General features: G+C 39.5%; 1 protein-coding gene across 1 annotated transcript; it reads right to left on the reverse strand.

Annotated features, from left to right (window-relative positions):
- Positions 1-2,688: 2,688 nt before the first annotated feature.
- Positions 2,689-17,593, reverse strand: supt4h1 (SPT4 homolog, DSIF elongation factor subunit). The gene is made up of 5 exons (XM_072243046.1): positions 17,507-17,593; positions 13,965-14,071; positions 8,138-8,193; positions 6,110-6,163; positions 2,689-4,517 (listed from the first exon to the last, which is right to left on the reverse strand). Exons 1-5 carry the CDS (start codon positions 17,576-17,578, stop codon positions 4,450-4,452), a joined length of 357 nt encoding a protein of 118 aa, XP_072099147.1. The 5' UTR covers positions 17,579-17,593; the 3' UTR covers positions 2,689-4,449.
- Positions 17,594-21,900: the final 4,307 nt, after the last annotated feature.

Here is a 21,900-nt window from a genome sequence, read left to right on the forward strand (position 1 = left end):
TGAGTGTACTTACACAGTTCAAGTGTGTCCCCACAAAATCATTTTAGTCTTCCCCAACCCCAGAAGATCTGGATGAATCAAGAGATTCACAAACTGCTGAGTGATAGATCAGTAGTATTTAAGACTGGTGATCCAGAAAAGTACAGGAGGTCCAGGCATGACATCTGGAAGACCATCTCATGTGCAAAGTGGGAATTCTGGTCAAAACATGAATCACACAAGAATGTTCAAAAACTGTAGCAGAGCTTGAATACTATCACATCCTACAAAGTAAAACCAAGCAAGGTTTTGCTCCCAGGTGAGTTTGTTGCCTTTTTATGCTTGCTTTGACTGACAGAACATGGGGGCATCTTGACAAACCCCTACAGCCTCCAACGACCCTGTGATCTCAGTCTCTGAGGCCTAGATGACAGCATCCTTCAGAGGGTTGGAACAATGGAAGGCAACTAGACCAAAAAGCATACCTGGCCAAGCATTGAATGTCTGTGCTTCTCCACTAGCTGGGGTAGTCACAGACATCTTCAACCTCTTGCTCCTGCAGTCTGAGCTACCAGCTACTTCGAGTGGGCATCAACAATACTAGTGTCCAAGAAAAATATGATAATCTGCCTCCATGTCCACATTCCAGCAGCACTTACATCCACTGTGAAGTGCTTCAAGAGGTTGGTCATGAGGCATATTAACTCCCGCCTGAGGTATGACCCGAATCCACAGCAATTTGCCTACTGTCACAGCAGATGCCATTGCATTGACTCTTCATTCAGCTCTGGAACACCTGGACAAGAAGGTGCATATATCTTCATTGCTCCAAGACCTGGGCAATGCACATCCTCGTGCAAGCGAATGCTCAATTTCCTTACTGGTGGACCCCAGTTCATACAGATTGGCAACAATATCTCCTCCACATGCATTGAGCTGAATAAGATAATAACATTGCAGAATAAAATGTAGCAGCTACCGAAAAAGTGCAGCGCTGATAAATGATAAAGTCCAAGATCATAAGGTAAATCGTGAGGCCGAGAATTCATCTTATTGTACAAGAGGTCTGTTCAAGAGTCTGATTAGAATATAGAGAATTTGCATTACTATAGGGTTGTAACATCCAATGCCAGTGACATGGTACTGTTGGATGAGCGGATTTTATGTTTCATCTTACCTCTTCTGGTTGATTAGTGGTGAATTATGCTGAGTTAAGGACTGTTGTGTATAGTTGGTCATTTGGTTTCATTAAAATGTCATTTTACCGATTCCTTATGAAAATCAACTCCATAATAAAAATCCCTTCATCCAGTGTGGCTGTGAGACTGAGTTAACATATTACCTCAATGGCCATCTTCTTTCTGCTCCTCTTGCTCTTGCTGCTGTCCAAGCTCCAGCTCTGGGGTTTCAACCTGCAATCTACTTCTTGTTCTTCCTCTGGGACCAGCTGCTATTTACATTTTGCTGTGTGTACAGCATGCAACCTTCAACTATGAAATCTTCACATCTGCTTGGGGTGCACTGCATGATGCCGCCAGGCTAACATAGGCAACAAAATCTTACCTTCTGGAGATTGCTGGCATTTTTCATCAATGACACCTGCATTGTTCTCATTATAACTGGGCTCAGCTACTATGATTGTAGAGTGCTCTGGCATGAAGATTTATGGAAATAGAGAAACACACCTCCTCTCCCAGTGCCCATCCCCTCATATTATGGCAATCATTAAAAATGCATGCCAATACAGATTCCCTTATACTGAAAAGGCTGTTTGCTTCCTGGCAATTTGGAATGAGGAAATTCCACAATGACCTGCTTTTTCTTTCCTTTTATACATTTAATTTGATTTTTTGTTTTAGAAGGCATGACACTGATAGTCTTCCTGTTCCGCATTTCACAACTCCTATATTCTTTTGTCTATGTTCTCACTCTCTAACCATCCGCATTTATTCATTGCCCAAGTAATCATGTTTACAACTTATCCCCAGTTTTATTCATTAAGACATCCCCATACTTTCTGCAGCTTAAGCGCTTTGTGCTCTCCAAATTTTCTGATAACGGGTCTTCAATCTGAAACGTTAACTTTGTTTCTCTCCATACGTATGTGACCTAAACTGTTGAGCATTTCCAGCACGTGTTTTCACTTAGATTTTCAACACTGTGTTCACTTCCCATCTTGAAAAGCATAAACCCTTCAAGCAGTTAACAAAGATTACAGGAAATGAGATGTGGTGAGGTTTTTTTTTAAAAAAACTCAGCACACTGGCTGTCCTGACCATGGAGTTGATAGCAGTCCCTGGAAATCCACAGAACAAGATCATGTACATAAAAGAAGTGCTCCATGCTGCCATCAGACCTTTACATGAGTTGCAATTTTAATGTGGAACTCTCAAAAAATTTGGAAAGTAATGTTCCTAATCATTCCACTAACATTCCTATGTCATTTGAATGATTTTGATGTTTCCATCAAGTGTGTAATCTTGGATTATCTACTGAGTGCAATCACACCGTAACATAAATTAAGATGCGCTATATATTCAAGATAGAGGTTGATAGATTTTAACTTCAGGGAGTCAAGGGATATGAGGTTAGTAAATAATTAGCCATGATTCTACTGAATGGCAGAGCAGAAACAAGAGGCCCAATGACCTACTCCTGCTTCTATTTCTTTATGCTGCTTTTGTTCATTAACTATAAACCACGCAAGACTTCAAGGTCATCAGGCACTTTTTACATATTTGAACAGCAAATAATAACTCAATTCAATGCAAATTAAAGCACAAAACCTGAAGGCAATTTGCATAGCAGGAGCAGAAAATTAAAAGGAAAGGGGAAATCTTGGAATAAGAGCATTTGAGCTTTTTCCGCCTCATGGTCCAACAGTGGGTGGATGTTGGTAGATTAATAAATATTTTGTGTTTACTAGTACAACAGTCAAATGACTTGTTTTCCACAATAACAACCCAACTGGTACTTTCTCACTTTTTCACCTTAGTCTGGTTAAATAGCTGCAATCATAAGTTTCACCCAGTCAATAAATCACCACTGCTTGACATCAAATTTCTTAGAAGAAACACTGACAGTAACAGAGACACAGAATATCCTCCCATTTGGAAAAAAATATATCTCCATCACCAAGAGCTGTTTGGAGCACTAACTCTAGGAAAAGATAGGTTCTGAACGGCATAACTACCAGTATGGACTATTCTAGCCAGGAAATTAAATAGCATTGCACCATGTTTCTGTGCAACTTGCAATTAAAATCAACTATGATTGAAAAATGGTGATTTTACGCGAGCAGTGTTTAAAATCAGCAATTTCTATTCCTTGTATTTCAAATGCCATCACAACCAGCAGGTATCTGGATGTCACTTCAATAATGTCCAAACACTTACAGAGTCTCCAGCATTATAGGGCACTTACAAAAGCAGGCTTTTAAGGGATGACTAAATGGGGAGTCTAGCCTGGCAGATCATCTTGCAGGTTGTTGCTGAAGATTCAATTAGGTCAATACTTAACTGCCTTTGGGATTATCCACCCTAGAAATACTCTGGGGCTACCCAGACACTGGAAAAAAAATTAAAATGTCACTCATTTAAACCGAATCCTAACACATACACAACCATCCAAGAATTCCACCCCAACCAAGGTTATTGTCACTCAACATCAAATCCATCCCTGACAAGCTATTGCATTTCTTCTGCTACAACACTGCTAAGCCTACTTTCCAATTAAATCCAGCAATCCCATCCCTCCCACCAAAAAGGCTATACTCTCAGAATACAGTCTAGTGCCAAATATGCGGAATTCTGACAAGCAATACTATTCCATATGCCAAGACTAACCTCAACTAGTGCTCCTGGTCCAACTATCATGTTGATCAGTCCCATTCACTGATACTCCCACATTACCCTTGGTCCTCTCCCCACCATACATTCCATTTTTCCTTGCATCATCCCCGTTGATGGAGCACATGAACTGGTGTACAGGCAAGTAGGCATCAATCCTTAAGAATTGCTTGAGAAGATAGCAAGACACTTTTAACATTTGAAGTTAGTATCAGCCATTCTATTGGTTCTAAAAAAAGTGTTTCAATACTTTTCCTCCTCCTTTCAAAAACTATTTTACCTTAAAGTATCTAAATTTGCACTGACATCTGTTCTGTATCTAGCAGTATTTTATTCTAAATTTCACAAAACAATCACATTAGACTTAGTGATGGATAAAAACAACATTTTATCCTTTACCTTGTAGGTAAATGCTTACCTTAACCAAGATGAACCATGTTTGCGGAATTTAGATTCTCCAATTAATTTCTTTGGACTGTGTCTATAAACATAACAGATTTGGATGCTACGCCACACCAATATATCAAAACATATTTCAATTGAGATTGATACAAATGTTTCCAGTCAGAAATAGAAGGGGAATCCCAATTGTACACATTAGACAGGATGCACAATGAAGGCATTAAGATTTGATAGCAGTGTCTCTTGATTTGTAGATAACACCTCGACTTTTCAGTTCCCTCACAATACCTGTAAAACAGATCAATTGAACAAATAGAAGTTCAAATCATTAAATATTGGCTTCTCTTCCTTGCAGGTGCCAACAAGCTTGCTCAAATGTAGATGTTTGAAACTTCCTGACAGCTGCTTGCAAGAGATCTTTTAACTATGACATGTCTTTGAGTGTAAATTTATCATGCAACACAGATTGGGGGGTGGGGGAACTGCAGGATAGGCTCAGTGGCGAAGGCAGCATCTGTGAAGCGGAATGGTTTACATCAGCCATTCCTTCCCCCCCCCGCCCCCATAGACGCTTCCTGACCTGCTAAGTTCCTCCAGCAATTTGTTTTTTTTTGCTCCAGATTCCAGCATCTGCACTGTCATGTCTCGCTTAGATATGGAAATTTCTATAGTAGTTTAAAATAGCTTGTGTTTTCACCTTTACTTTTAAATATGTTTAGTTTTATTTGTTTTTGTTTTTCCTTCGCAGCACAGATCCCAAATGACGAGCTTCAGAACTACCTTCACAGATATGCACATTAGATAATTGCAAAGGCAGCTCATAGGTTGGTACCATTAACTGGAAAACATTTGGACTGCAATGCAATATATGAAAAGCAAGGAAGCATACTTAACTTTTGACACTAAGCAGATTTAGATATATCGTTCTAAAGTCTATGCTACCAACCTATAAACACAAGAGATTCTGCGGATGCTGGAAATTGAGTGCAACACACACAAAATGCTGAAGAAACTCAATAGGTCAGCCAGCAGCTACGGAAATAAATAAACATTTAACTTCTTGGGCAGAGACGCTTTATCAGGACTGGAAAGTAAAGGGGAAGACATCAGAATAAAATGTGGGGGAGGGAAGGAGGACAAGTTAGAAGGTGATAGGTAAAGCCAGGTGGGTGGGGAAGGTAAAGGGCTGGAGAAGAAGAAATCTGATAGAAGAGAGTGAACCCTGGGAGAAAGGAAAGGAGGAGCACAAGGGGGAGGTGAGGAAAAGAGGTAAGAAGCCAAAGTAGGGAATAGAAGAGAGAAGGAGGAGGGAAAGGTAAAGGCTGGAGAAAAAGAAATCTGATAGGAGAGGGACCGGACCATGGGTGAAAGAAAAGGAGGGGCACCGGGAGGAGGTGATAGGCTGGTAAGAAGAGGCAAGAGGCCAGAGTGGGGAAAAGAAAAAAGATACCGGAAGGAGAAATCAATGTTCATGCAATCAGGTTGGAGGCTACCTAGACGGAATATGAGGTTTTGTTCCTGCAGCCTGAGAGTGGCCTCAGCATGGCAGAAGAGGCAACCATGGACTGACAAAGGGTCTCGGCCTGAAACGTCAACTGTACCTCTTCCTAGAGATGCTGCCAGCAACTTTGATGTGTGTTGCTTGAATTTCCAGCATCTGCAGAATTCCTCATGTTTGTGACTTAACCCATGCTGCTTTTCATTAAATTCAAATATGCAATTTACGGTACTGAGCAATAGGCAATAAATGTGTGAAAAAAACTTTGTCATTATGAGTAGACACTGCCCCACAATGTTTTTTCTTACATTTTATAGATTTGAAATTATTTCTGCAACTGAACCAATATCTGAAATGTAGCTCTTAAAATGTAGTATCTTACCCTGGGGTAACCGTCCAGTCACTGATACTGCATAGATACCTGGCTTAAAATTACCTGAAAAAAAGCAAAAAATAGCAATGTGACAGATTTAGGCCATCATATTTCAACTCAGGAGAACAAGTATCAAAGATTTCTTTGTATGTGAAACAGTTATCAAGTTTTTCAATTATATATTGATTAGAGGCCTGGCATTGGGGCATTTAACATCCAGAAGAATGTGGTAATGGTACAAGATGTGAACAATCAGATGAGACAGGAAGATGTGGCATTTAGGCATTATGGCCAAAAGTGGTAACAGTGGCAATTTCAGGCTCCTGTTTGTTATTGACATAGGAGACACCAAATTCCTGAGTTGTATTCAGGAAAACAGTTTCAGCCTGTGTGCAGCAAGCCCAGACGGTTGAAGTAGGAACAATTCTGGAACTACTTTTAAGTTATCTAATCATGCTGAAGGATATCAGTGAGGGGATTTTAGTGGATGCAATCATGACTCAGTAAGATTTAAATAAAGAAAACACATATCTGAAGGAACTCAGCAGCTGCAGAGGCAATGGGATGGTCAACATTTAAGGTCATGACCCTACAAAGTCTTGATGCGGGCTCACAACCCCAAAAAGCAACCATTCCTTTGCCTCCGTAGATGGTGCTTGACTAGTTCAGTTTCTCCAGCAGTTTGATTCTTTTGTTCCTGATTTCAGTATCTGTAGTCTATCGTGCCTTCATATGGATTTAGTACAATAAAGGAAAAGGTCAATTATAAAGCACGACTAAAGGATTAAAACAGGGCTAAGATCAACTTTATTGAAAAAGTAAAAGTAGACTGGAAACAGCTACTTGGTGATAAATCAGCCTTGTACCAATAGGAGGTACTTCAGGACAAGATTCAATGGGTTCCCACAAAGTAAAGGATGCAACTGCAAAATCCACAGCTTTGTGCATGATAATATGCATAGATGTAGAAGGAAACAAAATAAAAGTACTGTTGGCCATAAAAGCATAATACAATGGAAATACAATAGTCAAATTAAAACAAAAATGCGAAAAACTTAGAGAGGGTATGGAAAAATATTAACAATTTTAAAAATTCAATGTTTCACAAAAGAACCCAATGAGTAATATAATGAAGAAACAACATGGCTTATTCAGAATTAAAAAGTAACCTGTGTCAAAATAAAAGCCATGGGTAAGATTCAGACCATTCTGCAACAGTCTTCACAAAAGATGGGGATGCTGATGATGTTGAAGTTAATGTGTGAAAATATTGTGTGAGACAAACATGGTAAAAGGAAATATCAAGTTTAGTGTTTATGACATAAAGTATGTAAAGCTGTTAAAAGTGGAAAGGGAGGGAATTGCAATATTTTTAATCATAGGTTTCCAATTCTCCCTGGATACCGGACTAGTACCAGAGGACTAGTATTGCAAAATAAAAATAAAGAATGTCAGAATCCAGAATCTGCAGCAAAAAACAGAAAATGCTGAGAAATCCTATGTACAGAAGAGAGAAAGCTAATAATTAAAATGAAATTTAAAAATCTCTCTCATTTTAAGTTACAAAACAGCTATTTTTGTTATTCAAAATTAATCTCTCTAAACTTTAGCAAATACAACCAGGTATTTATCAGTGAAGGTGCTGAGGATTGAAAGCACAGGATTTATAGATATGATGTTTTAAATTTAAGTTTTTGATTTTATCATAATATGAGCAAATAATAGTTATTCAATTTTCACAAAATATTGCACATTTTTGTTTGGTGCACTGGAGAAGACCTTTAATTGTAACTCCAAATGAACTGACTGAATTAATGCAAACACTGTATCAGAAAGTCATCTGGAAAATAATAAATGCATCTCTATACCTACACAGAATCATTTTATTTTTAAAATTTCAGTATTTATATAGCACAAGACAACCGATATGGAGAATGCATACCATGTACCACCTACAGGAAAGATAATTCCACCTAATGATCCAAATATAAACTTCAAATGCGTATTGGAATGTGCAGAAAACGGCTTTAAACTTACTGATTCGCTGCCACTTAGACACCCAGCTGTCTTCAGGACTCATCATTGCTATAATCCTGAAAAAGAGATGTTAGCAACCTGAGCAGCAACATCGTGCACCATATCAAGTTCATTAAATACCGCATTCAAGTCAGAGGACCACAACCTTGTCATATGGTTTGGAGGCTTCCTTCCCTCAATGACCCGTAGAGCTATGTAGGCTGGAGTTAGGGCTTTATGCTTTGGCTCTTGGTAGGGTCACCCATGCCAAATAGGTCAAAGGGTAAAGGCCAGACCAAGAGTGGTCCACCAGTCCTCCAGGTTCAGGGGTCAGCTCAGGGCTAACAACACCGACTGGTCAAAAAAAAGTGACGGAAACAGCAATGGAGAATCCTTTTATATCTGTTGTGCAAATATATGTTGCCAAGGACAGACGCAGATGGAGGATCTTCATTGCTGCCCTAAGCACCAGCAGCGTAACGGGCAGTAACTAACTAACCAAGTCAAACAACTAAAAGAGGCATTTCAGATCCAGCGTACCATAATGGGCAAACATCCAAGATCTGAAATTAAAAAAAGAAAAACCACATACAATGATTGGCACCTTTCAAGTGTTTTTCCTTTTTTCCTCCCTACAGTCTATATTTTATATTTGGGGCCAGAATTCAGTAAGTACCGAATATTTTCAATATATGGGCAGATGCAAGGAAAATACAGACAAACTACGAAAATTCCAGCATTGCTTGATGATACAAGTTAATTCCCAATCTACAATTAGTTAGCCAATTTCAGCCACAAAACATTGAGCTCACTATCAACTACCTGCTTTAACATTCTACATCTCAGAAGGCAAAGAGAAGAGAAAAATTGCCAATCTTACGACCTTTTGTTAATACACTAACTCAAGTGGCAAAGCGTAAATTGTATAAACACGGGTGAAGCATTTACATGAAATTAAACTGTGATAAATGCTTTGAGAGACTTCATAAGTAAACTACAACTTTCCCCTCCATTCTCAAGATCATGAACCATTTTATGCATTTTCATGGGCTTTCTCCCACAATGCTGTACCGACACAATATAGTTAGAATTTCGGCTGGATAGTTTTGGAAGGTTTATTAAATTTTGAAAACAAAATGCCACTAATACATGGATGAAAACAGAATGAAAACAGAAAGTGTAATAATTTAGAAGGAAGGAAATAGGATTTGAAATTCTGGTCCTGAACCTCATTATGCCTATGCCAGCTCTGTATTTAATCTAATTAATCCTCCTTTCATATCACTATAGCTCACAGTATAAATATATTAATTTACAAAGCCTTATTTTGCCAACAGCCTTAAATCTGTATTCTTCAGTTACCAATACTCTCATTAAAAAATTTTTTATTTAAACACTTTAGCTACACTACTCAAGATTTTAAATTATTTTGGTTTGTCAACCTTGATTTAATTACTTGAAGTAACAGAAAAGATTGGCCTTGCTTAATGTATAAAGAACAAGATAAACCCTTTTCAACCCTCCACCTCAATGACAGTAAATGGGAGTTCCCCAGTCTTTGCACATACCTGCGGTACCTGGGTATGGAATGGACAGAGGAGGGGTAATAAACAAGGTGATGGGCAACTGATGTGAGTGGAGCTAGGTAGATTAGGAAAGAGAAAGAAAAAATGCAATTGGAAGAATGCACAAATATCCTGCCTGCATAGTGTACAAACCAATGGCGGTCCATGAGGCAGTCCTCATCTGAAGATCAGAGGTGGAGAGGATTAGCAACTTTAAATTTTCAGTGTTATCATTTCAGAGGATCTATACTGGGTCAGGCATGCAAGTGCCATTATGAAAAAAGCATTAGAGCGCCACTACGTACTTAGGATTTGTGAAGATTCAGCATGACATCTAAAACTTTGATAAACTTCTAGATTTTTGATGGTGAATATATTGACTGGCTGCATCACAGCCTGATATGGAAACACCAATGCCTTTATAAAGAAAATCCTACAAAAGGTAGTGGATACGACTCTACATCAGAGGCAAAACCATCCCCATCATTGAGCGCTGTCGAAGGAAAACAGCATCCATCATCAAGGACCCCCACCATGTTCTCTTCATACTGCTATCACCAGGAAGGTAGTCAAGGAGCCTCAGGACCCATGCCACCAAGTTCAGGGACAGTTATTACTTCTTAACCATTTGGCTCTTGAACCAAAGGGGATAACTTGCCCTATCACTGAACTGTTCCCACAACCTATGGACTCACTTTCAAGGTCTCTTCATCTCACCTTCTCTATACTTATTGCTTTTTTTCCCTCCTCAGCTCAAGCTGGTAAAACCTAAGGTTGCAGGCATAGCCAAACATGCTCATTTGTCAACTGCTAGGAACTTTCATAGTATTCTTATGGTGTTTAGTATTGTGGCTTTCTGAAGATTTACATAGATATTACTGTGTAGCCCCAATTGTTTAATGCCATTGTGTAGACTCTGGGATGATATCAGTTGTAGATATTACTATAGGGACAATGTATACTTTGTTCATGTTCATGTTCCAAAGTCCCTTAATTCAGCATATTTGTGGTGTTTTTCCACTTATTATTTTCTTTAAGTTATGTGTTTGGAATGGCTATATCTATTAAATAAGTTGTTCATGCTCGTTTATCTGGTATTTATTATATCTGGACAGTTATTATGGATAATATAATCTGTGGTATTCTGATTCTAAAACTGGATCAGGCTTGTATTCATAGTAAGGTGTGATTTCATTTATGCGTTTGTATTTTAAAGCAATATATTGATGAATGATGTTTGCCACTTGATTGTGCCTGTGTAAGTAATCAGATTGAGTTAAACTGTTATAGGATCCTGTAACAAACAAGAGAAAATCAGCAGATGCTGGAAATCCAAGCAACACGCACAAAATGCTAGGGGAACTCAGCAGGCCAGGCAGCATCTATGGAAAAGAGTACAATTGATGTTTTGGGCCAAGACCTTTCAGGAGGACTGGAGAAAAAAAAATTCTGACTCCATCATTTTCCATAGATGGTAACAGGATCCTGTAATGTTGGATTATTCCTGCTTTTTCTCTGCATTTTCTACATTTACGTTCTTGAATTTGTTGATCTTTTATTATGTATTTTTAATAATTTTGTGTCCTGTATTTATTTTTTATTATTACCTTCTGTATTTTCACACTGGTTGTTTATCCATCTCTGAGTGTGGTATTCATTGATACTATTATGTTCCTCGAAGTGCTTTGTATGCCCACAAGAAAAAAAGTCTCAGGGTTGAATATGGTGACATATGAACTTTGATAATAAATTTACTTTGAACAGATAGAATAAACACTGAATTCTCCAATTTCTGGTAAATTACTCCCTTGCCCTTTTGCCTTCTCCCTTCCTATCTACCCAGTACCTCCTACACCCACCTCACTCTACCCCAGTCCCTTTATCAACCCATTTCCCACCCCTCCTCCACCTACAGTCTACCACTCACTCCACCATACTGATGATCTTGCTCCACTTACTGTTCACATCTACCTACCCAAATTCCCACCTTCCTTTCCCTAAAAGAGTTCATCACCCACTGCCCCTGGTTGCTAACACACATGACCTTTGAGCTTTTGTTGCTATCTCCACTCATTCCTCCTCCATCTGCCTATCACCCTTCTTAGCTAGGTTCATCTATTGCTTGAAAGTTCCTGCTCCAAATCTTCACGACTTTTTTTTTTTAAAACAATGGCTATGTCCCCTCTATCTTTCAGTCCAGATGATACATGAACTGTTCAGTTTCCTCCACAGATGCTGCCTGACATGGTGACCTTCTCCAGCCAATTTTTTTTGGCTTTAGGTTCCTGCATCTACAGCCTTGTGTCTTCAGGTAAGCATAGCTCTCTGCTCCTCATCCATCCTCGAGATGGTGTTGCTTGAGGTACAAATGAAAAAGATGAAACTTTTTCCAACCCTCCATCTCAATGAAAGTGAATGGAGTTTCTCCAGTCTTTCCACATAACTGAGGTATCTGGGCAAAAGGAATAGGTGGAGGTGGGGCAATAAACAAGGTGATGCAGGACTGGTATGGATCTGGGAGGAGTTGGGTAGATCAGGAAGGAGAAAGAAAAAGTACAACTGGAGGAAAACACAAATACTCTGCCTACATTATGTATAAACCGATAGAGGTCCATGGACCATTCTTCATCAGGGAATCAGAGGTGGAAAGGGTCCTTCTCCCAGGAATCTATTAGATGATCCAAATCAGGAACAATATCCAAGGAAAGGAGGTGATAGATAATTACAAATGATGTTTTCTTTGTTCATCCAGACAGCAGATTTTCAGGTATCACTTTGCTAAATTGTTGCACACCATGAAGTTTATTTTTCATCTTATGACACCAAGTTGAAACAATCCCTTCCTTTGCGTAACGATGCAGGTAAATCTTAACAAAAAAAATACGGGGGCAGTGTAGTATATTCTGGTACTTTGGGACTCCGGACAAATGTTACAAAAGGAATAAAACCCAGACGTTTCCTGAAGCTTTCCCCTGACTTTCACAACTAACTTTCCAAGAAGTTCTCTGTCATGCAGCTTCTCAAGTTTAAATTTCCCTATCAAAACCCAGTTTCCAATGGATCTCAGTTTTAAACAGCATCTCCCCAAGAGAAAGATTTCCTGCTGCACATAATGGCCTAACTACCTCAAGCGTTGCATGGTTTTAGCAAATTCTGTATTTTCACAAAATGTTGCAAATAGAGGATTCCAATGTCATTAGACTAGTGTAGGAACGATGCATCTATTTTCTGATTGTATTGTACTTTGTGTTGCACGTTTATTATGGGTTTCGGCAATTTGTCACATGGAATGGGCATGGTAGAAGCAAATGAGTACAGTTACATATTCATGCTTTGTCTTAGGTAGAGCCCAGAATGTTGACTATTTACTCTTTTCCACAGATGTTGCCTGGCCTGCTGAATTCCTCCAGCATTTTGTGCATGCTGCTTTGTCTTAGTTGGTTTAGTTGACAGGGAGTCAGCTGGGGGCAGGGTGGTAATATTCTTTTGTTGACTGCTTAATTATGCTGATTATTCTTATTTCACTATATCGCTAATTTAGTTTCTTCAGTTTTTAAAAATCGCTGTAAGATTGTCCATCTTCACTAACTTGGTAATAAAGAATTGAAAATTGTTGACTTTGAACTCGGTTATTTGGAAATGTGTCATACAGTGTCAATTCCCATACTCCGTCTTTAAGAGGTTTTGGTTTGGTTTTCAAGTAATTGCTATAGGTAGCTTAACAAAATTTCCATCTGGTGAAGAAAAAGTTTCCACCAAAAATTTATGATTTCCATTTTTGGCTCAGTTTTTTATATAATAAGTTATTATACATTTCATTTCATTGTAAAGCATCTTTAATGAGAGCTCCAGCTTTTTTTCATTTTTCTATTCCAGTTAGTGTTCATTCTGTATCTGAACTATTACCACTGGAAAAGTTATTTCCCTCCTACTTCTTTATTCTTCCAATAAATTCATTCCAGTACATCTGAAGCAGATCAGTTGTGATCTGATTTAGCTTCCTGCGGCCCAATATATAGCTTCATACTTTATTGTTCCATGTCATTTTCTGTAATTTAAATAAAAGAAATAGCAGCTACTACTCTATAAATACTCATACTACTTCTCCATTTTTTTCCTAGGTACACTTTAGACGAAAATATTGTTCCTAATCCTGTCTTCTATGAATCAGGTATCTGCTCTTGATATCATAAAATCACATGATGGCTTATTCTTGTAGCTTACAAGCTAACTCCATTTTAAATCAGAATGATTTGGTTTCAAGTGTAATTTTATTAACTCACCCATCAAAAGAAGAACTGGTGCAGTCATACACCATCTCTCGATTTCCCTTCATTTGCAGATAGGCATCGCAGTTATCACAACCGTCATACTCAAATTGATCGATGGTCTTCAACAAGTAGGGGGTAGGGAATGAAGTTAAAAAGGACAAACATAAATGTCCAGCTTTGACATTAAACATTATCTCTGTCTGCAATTCAAGATAGTTTCCCTCAAAATAGATATTGGACATTTAGCTAGACGTTAATGGAACTTAAAAGGATTTAAAATGGAGAGGCATAGTTTATCCATATTAATTTGAAAATGGCTTATTTCAAAACACCAAATGCAAAATGACAGAGTTCATACTTGAATGAAAATGAATACCTCACTGCTATGGATGACTGGATTTGGCTACATTACAAGTCATGCTAAGTTCATTTCTACCGTACTTAAATTGAAATAATTTTCCATTATGTTGCAAAGTCTATAGTAACAACCAGAGCTCGGTATCTTAACATCGAAAAGGTAGAAATAGTCAAGAACAGTACAGCACAGAAACAGACTCTTAAACCCACCTAGTCCACGCTGAGCAGTTATTTTGCCTAGTCCCATCAATCTACACCTGGATCATAGCCCTTCATACCCTTCCCATCCATATACATATCCAAACTTCTCTTAAATGTTGAAATCAAACCCACATTCACCACTTCCGCTGGTAGCTCATCCAACACTTTCACCACCCTCTGAATGTGCTGTTCTCCCTCATGCTCCCCATAAAAATTTTATCTTTCATACTTAACCCATGACGTCTAGTGCTAGTCTTACTCAACTTCAGTGGAAAAAAGCCTTTTGCATTTACCCTAACTATACCCCTCCAAATATAATACAAGTACAAATGAAACAGAATAGAAAATTCTGCAAATATTAAACAGATCACACATTAGATTAGATTTCAACTTTATTGTCATTGTGCAGAGTACAGATACAAAGCCAATGAAATGCAATTAGCATCTGACCAGAAGTGCAAAAGAATAGTATCATTTACAAAATAACTGCGAATAAAAAGTAAGTGCTACAGCATACAAATATAAAAAGTACTGAGACAGTCCAATATGGGTGCAATACTGCTTAGCGCTGTGACGTGAGGTTCAGCAGGGTCACAGCCTCAGGGAAGAAGCTCTTCCTGTGCCTGCTGGTGCGGGAGCAGAGGCTCCTGTAGCACCTACTGGATGGGAGGAGATTAAAAAGTCCATGGTTAGGGTGAGATGCATCCTTGATAATGCTTTTCACCCTGCCCAGGCAGTGTTTATGGTAGATGTTCTCAATGGTGGGCAAATGGATGTCGATAATCCGCTGGGCAGTTTTCACCACCCACTGGAGTGCTTTGCGGTCCGATACGGGACAATTGCCAGACCGCAATGAGATGCAGTTGGTGAGTATGCTCTCAATGGTACAGCAGTAAAAGTCCATCAGTATCCTGGGACAGAGGTGAGCTTTCTTGACGCTCCGCAGGAAATAAAGGTGCTGTTGAGCCTTTTTGATCAGGATGAAGAAGTTCAGGGACCAGGTGAGATCATCAGAAATGTGGACACCAAGGAATTTGAAGCTTGATACACGCTCCACTACAGCTCCGTTGACGTAGATGGGACACAAGTGTGGCTCCTAGCATGCCATAAGTCCACAATAATCTTCTTGGTGTTAAGGGCCAAGTTGTTACTGGCACACCACGCGGCCAGGTGCTGGACCTCGTCCCTGTAGGCCGTCTCGTCACCCCCTCTGATCAGGCCAACCACCGTGGTGTCGTCTGCGAACTTGATTATGGAGTTAGAACCGTGTACAGGAACGCAGTCATAAGTGAAAAGGGAGTACAGAAGAGGGCTCAGCACACAGCCTTGAGGCATGCTGGTATTCAGGGTGAGAATGGAGGAGGAGAGGGTGTCTAACTTAACAGATTGGGGTCTGTTAGTCAGAAAGTTCAAGAGGGATGAGCTGATACCAAGCTGGCGAAGTTTGGCGATCAGTCTGGAAGGGATCACAGTGTTGAATGTCAAACTAAAGTTAATGAATAGCATTCTGACATAAGAGTTGGAGCTGTCCAGGTGGGTCAGGGCAGAAGTGCCGTGGAAATGGCGTCCTCCGTAGACCTGTTGGTGTGATAGGCAAATTGATGGGGGTCCAGGGTAGAAGGCAGACAGGATTTCAGATGCGATAGAACCAGTCTCTCAAAGCACTTTGCAATGATGGGGGTGAATGCAACTGGGCGGAAGTCATTCAGGCCCGTGGCAGTGGAATGCTTTGGCACCGGCACGATGGTGGCAATCTTGAAGCTTGTGGGGACAATAGAGAATTAGAGACAGAAATGGAGTCAATACTTTGGACTTTTGCTGTTTTATCTAGATTACCAGAACCAGCACTAATTAGCTTTCAAAATTAACATATTTCAAGTAGTGAATTTGGCAAACTGCATTATGACCAAGATTATTTTTCATTTATACACTTGAGCACAATGAAGAGTATCCTAACTAATTGCATTACGGTTTGGTATGGAAACGCTGTCAAGAAACAGAAAAGGCTCAGAAAGTGATGAGTATAGCCCAGTCCATCACAGACAAAGTCTTACACACCAGTGAATAAATTTAAATGGAGAACTACCACAAGAAAGCAACATCCATCATCAAAGACCCCCACCATTCTTTTTGCAGTCTTCTTGCTAACTACTACCATCAGACAGGCGGTACCATAGTCTTAAGTCCCACACCAGTAGGTTCAGGAATAACTATTACCATACAACAATCAGGTTCCTGAGCCGACATGGACAACGTTAAATGACAGAACTCTGAACTGATTCTACGACTTACAGACACACTTTCAAGGACTCTTTACAACTCATGTTCTCAATATTAGCTTTATTTACACAGTTTATCTTGTTCAGCATACTGGATATTTGTCAGTCTTTATGAATAGTTTGTAAATTCTATTGTATTTCTTTATTTTTTATACAAACGTCTGCAGGAAAATGAATCTAGAAGTAGTGTGTAGTAATATCTACGTACTTTCAAAATAAATTGAAGTTTTATGTGTTTGATTAAACATAAAAAATTCTGAAGACTTACATCTAGTCCCAACTCCAAATATACAAGACGTGTCAAAACATACTAAGGGACAAAAAACAAGACACTCAGCAGAAAGAAGACAATTGTTCCATACACAAGGGAAAAAAATCACATTGGCTGATCATGTGGCATAATCTTAAAAGAAACTACAGATGAAGGCCTAGAAATTAGGGTCAACTTGGAAGATGAATAGTCTATCGAAATACCCAATATCCTGACTATATACGTTTTTTAAAAAATATTTAATGTTTTTTATAACGAATAGATCATGCTGTATGCATTCTGAAACCGAACATACAATATGTATGCTCTTGCCGGTCGGAACTGACATGTAGTAGCAGCGGCATTTACACTCCGTTATTTAACGCGAAATCACGCCATTGCTGCCTCAAAATAAAAGTAAGCACAGTCTGGTTGCGGTAATTTCTTCAGATATCTCTTATGGTTACCTTAACCAATGAACAAAGAAGACAAGCTCGCAAATGCCTCAGATCCTTCGGCACCGTCTCCAGCGCAGCCATGATTGATGTTTTAAAAAAATGCTTTACGTTTTTCCGGCAACGTCACTTCCGTAAACTTAACCAATTGCATGGTAAATATTCAGAGCATTAAACGCGCGAAATTCTGTAGATGCTGGAAATTCAAAGCAACACGCACGAAATGTTGGAGGAACTCAGCAGGTCAGGCAGCATCTATGGAAATTAATAAGCACTCGACTTTTCTTGCCGAGACCCATCTTCAGTACTGGCTATGTCTGTTCAGGGCATTTGTCATTTGGTGTCGATTTGTCACTGCTGATTCAAACAATATAGACAGGTGGGTCAGTGTGGGGAGCAGTTGTTCTATTGCTGCATTAGCCTCAGAACCCATTTACAGAAGTTGAAATATTTCGTCCTCTATATTTTCCAGAGCAAGCAATATTCAGCTTGCAAAATATTATTTTCAAGCAGCGTACTTGGCAGTTGCATTATGGTGAAGAATTTTCAATTGAATATTTGAGTATAGATGAGCTATCTAAGATTTCTGATCGGGAAGAACAGCACATAATTTGTAACTTCATTTATAATTTACAGTCGTTTGCTTCTTCTGACACAATTTAAAGTGCAGTATACAAATAACCTTACTGAAAATAGATGACTATTTTATTATGGCTGCTTTGAGGAACTTATACTATGAGCAGCCATACTAAAACAGAGATTTTAGTTTCTAAAATTGTGCTGGTTGTAGAGTCCTTTAGTACCTAATGTTGAGGAAGTTCACATAAATAGCATTTCTATTTCAAGACAAATAATTTTTTCATCAAATAGTATACACAAAATATCATGGCTAGTCCTCTTATCTGAAAATGAAATGAACACATTACTGTAGTCTATAGTATTAAAGCTTACATCAATGATCATTTGTTTTAAGATTTCCAAGGCAGCCACACAATATCCTTAAATATTGATCATATTTTCCTGATTGGTTCCTTCTTTCCTGCTTGTTTATGCTTGAAGCAACCGGGAATCCTGTTCATCTCACAAAAGCCTTTTTCTTCTCATTTACTGTTCTTTGGTGTTGCTGACAAGACCATCATTTATTGTTCACACCTAAGAGTCACAGAGATGATTTTGCGGAATGATCTGCACGAAATGTTCCAATGCTTCTGAAGAACATAGTACTGCAATGCTGTTGGGCAAGGAGTTCCAGGATCTGGTGTAGTATTAGATAAAATAGGCAATACCGTTTGACTTAAAGGGGCACCTGTAAATGAAAATACCCATGCATCTACTGACCTTGTTGATGCCAGAGATCACAGCATTCAGAGAGTGTAAAAAAAATGAAGAATATTCCAGAGCAATAGACAATTAACCAGGGAAAACAGAGAGTGGTGCTCTTCATGAAGGATGGCATCAGTACAGTCATTAAAAATCATCTTGGGTCAGGCTGAATGGAACTGAAATGCAACAGGAAGGAAATCATTTGTAGCATTGTTATGTGGCGTATATAATAGTAATGATATTGGTTATGGTTTAAAAAAGAAAAGTTAAGAAGTGTTGATCCCGTAGTCATGGGGGACTTTGCCAGGTAAACAAATTCCTGTAGATCACAGTAGCTTTGATTAAAAAAAACTTTAAAACATGGTACCACCAGGCTGAAAGACAGTTTCCATCCTGCTATTATAGACCTCTTCATGATAAAGAACTCCTGGATCCCTCAATCTACCTCGCCGGGGCTCTTGCACTTTATTTAACTACCTGCACTGCACTTTCTCTGTAACTGTAACAATGCATCCTGCATTCTGCAATTGTTTTTTTTTTCTTTTGCACTACTTCAATGCACTTGTATATGGAATGATCTGTCTGGATGGCATGTAAAGAAAGTACTTCACAGTATCTCTGCACATGTAACAATAATAAACCAATCCCAGTTGCTGATTTTCCAGTTATGCCAATTATTCAGGAGAATTCACAAGAAGTGAAAGAAGTAAACCTACTCTGCTGTTTATTAAACACAAGAAATTCTACAGATGCTGGAAATGCAGAGTAACACATACAAAATATTGGAGGAACTCAACAGGTCAAGCAACATCTATGGAGGGAAACAAAGAGCCAATGTTTCAGGCAGAGACACTTCATCATTACTGGAAAGGGATATTTCGGGTAGAGACCCTTCATCAGGATGATCATCAAACTACCACAAACAACCACAGATTACATGGCTTCCAATTCTGGCTCCATCTACGACTTTGGGCCACCTCCATCTCCAGGCAGAGACCTTTCTCACTTCACTGGGCTCCAAGAGTCCCCTGCCCCCACCACTGCACCACACAAAACCCTGGGTCTCTCGGGCTCCTCATCATCTCTTCAGTCCTCCCATTCTATCTTCTCTATACACCTGAATCATTCCCTCTATCTCCCTTCCTCCCTCAAATCCCAAATCTAATTCCTGCCATATCTTCATGCCCTCCAACTTTCCCCCCCGAGGCAGAACGCTCTGTCCTTAGCAAGGGCCTTACCTTTATCCCCTATGCCCGCACCTCAGTGAGTTCCACGTCTGTTACAACATGGTGCTCTTCTTCTGTCACCTCCATTTCAAGTCTACTTCTTCAGCAAGAATTCCCCACCATGCACTGATGATCCCTTCTCCTATCTCCAACACTCTTTTTACACATCCCATTTTGATCTTCTGCCACTCTGTATCTTTTCATCTTTAATTGCAGACAAGACATCAACTGTCTGGACTTCAGCACTGCTGTCTCCGATTCGAACGTTATCTCTCAGAAAGCACTTCCCTCCACTTTCTCCTCACCAATCCCAACCTCACCATCACACCCGAAACTAAGGGAGGTGCTGTTGTAGTCTGGCGGACTGACCTCTATACAGCAACTCTGAGACACTTCCTCCTACTTATCCCTTAAAGAGGACCCCACTCAGGACTGTCAGAATATTGTCTCCTGCTCCAGCACTAACCTCATTAAATTTGGAGATTGCCCACCCACAGCCTACGAACTTATAATTCACTTACCCCACAATGCTCATTTCTATCTCCTATCCAAGATTCAAAACCTGATTGTCAGGATAGGCCCATTGTTTCTGCCTGCTCCTGACCAACTCAACATTGTGCCTGTATACTTCAAATCCATTTTATCCTCCTTGGGTCAGTGCCTTCTCACCTTCGTCTGCAATACTTCATATGCTCTCAATCTCTTCAACAATTTTCAGTTGCTTTGCCCTGGTCTCATTTTCACCCTGGATGTCCCATCCCCATATTATTACTATCTCCCATCAAGAAGGCATTTAAACTACCTGCCTCTTTTTAGACAACAGACCTAACTAGTTCCCCTCAACCACCATCCTCCTCCATCTGGTGGAACTGATCCTCACACTTAGCAATTTCTCTTTCAGCTCCTCCCACTTTCTCCAAACCCAAGGTGTAGCCATGGACACCCACATAAGCCCCAGCTATGGCTGCCTTTTTGTTGGCTACATGGAAGAGTCCATGTTCTAAGATTTCCCAGATAATGCTCCTCAACTTTTTCTGCACTACATTGATAACTGAATTGGTGTTGCTTCATCCTACCACAAATCAGATCTTTATCTCCCCACACCCACCAACTTACACCAATCAGATCTTTATCTCCTACGTACAATTTTTATTTTCAAGAGGAATCATGCTCTCCATGCTTTTCTTGTCCATTCGTCCCTACCCAATGATCTCCCTCTTGGCACTTATCACTGCAAGCAGAAGGAGTGCTACATTTACCTATTCAATTCCTCTCTCACTACCATTCAGGGCTCCAAACAGTCCTTCCACATGAGGCAACACTTCACCTGTGAGTCTGTTGGGATCATCTACTGTATCCAGTGCTCCTCTAGATTAGTGAGGTCAAACGTAGATTGTGTGCCTGCTATGTCAAGCGCCTTTGCTCGGTCCACAACATGCAGAATTTTGCATTGGCCAACCATTTTAATTCCATTGCCAATTCCCACTCTGCCATGTCACTCCGTGGCTTCCTCTAGTGTCACGATGAGGCCAATCTCAAGTTGGAGGAGCATCAGCCATATTCTGACTGGAGAGCTTCCAATTTGATGTCAAAACTTTATATGGCAATTGTGTTACGCTCCACACCATCCATTTCTTGCTTCAAGTCTTGGCTGTTGATACCTGGAAAAGAACAAAGTTCAGAAATGTACCTTTGTACTTAACAAGAAGGAAACAAACAGAAATGCTGAAAATCCAAAATAAAAAAAGACATCTCTGGAAATAACTATTAAGTCAGCAGCATCTATTGAAAGAGAAATAAAGTAGTGATTCATGTTTATGACCTTTCATCTGAACCAATTGTGAACAAAATGTGAAA

Source organism: Mobula birostris, chromosome 25, assembly GCF_030028105.1.
Source record: "Mobula birostris isolate sMobBir1 chromosome 25, sMobBir1.hap1, whole genome shotgun sequence".
Taxonomy (NCBI): domain Eukaryota; kingdom Metazoa; phylum Chordata; class Chondrichthyes; order Myliobatiformes; family Myliobatidae; genus Mobula; species Mobula birostris.

What these genes read in the sequence shown, in the direction of transcription:
- supt4h1 (XM_072243046.1), bottom strand. Translation starts at nt 17,578, where the DNA reads ATGGCTGCGCTGGAGACGGTGCCGAAGGATCTGAGGCATTTGCGAGCT. An exon ending in TTCTTTGTTCATTGGTTAAG is followed by an intron (nt 14,072 to 17,506) that starts GTAACCATAAGA and finishes TACTTGTTGAAG; the next exon opens with ACCATCGATCAATTTGAGTA. An exon ending in GACTGGACGGTTACCCCAGG is followed by an intron (nt 4,518 to 6,109) that starts GTAAGATACTAC and finishes TCTGTTTTACAG; the next exon opens with GTATTGTGAGGGAACTGAAA.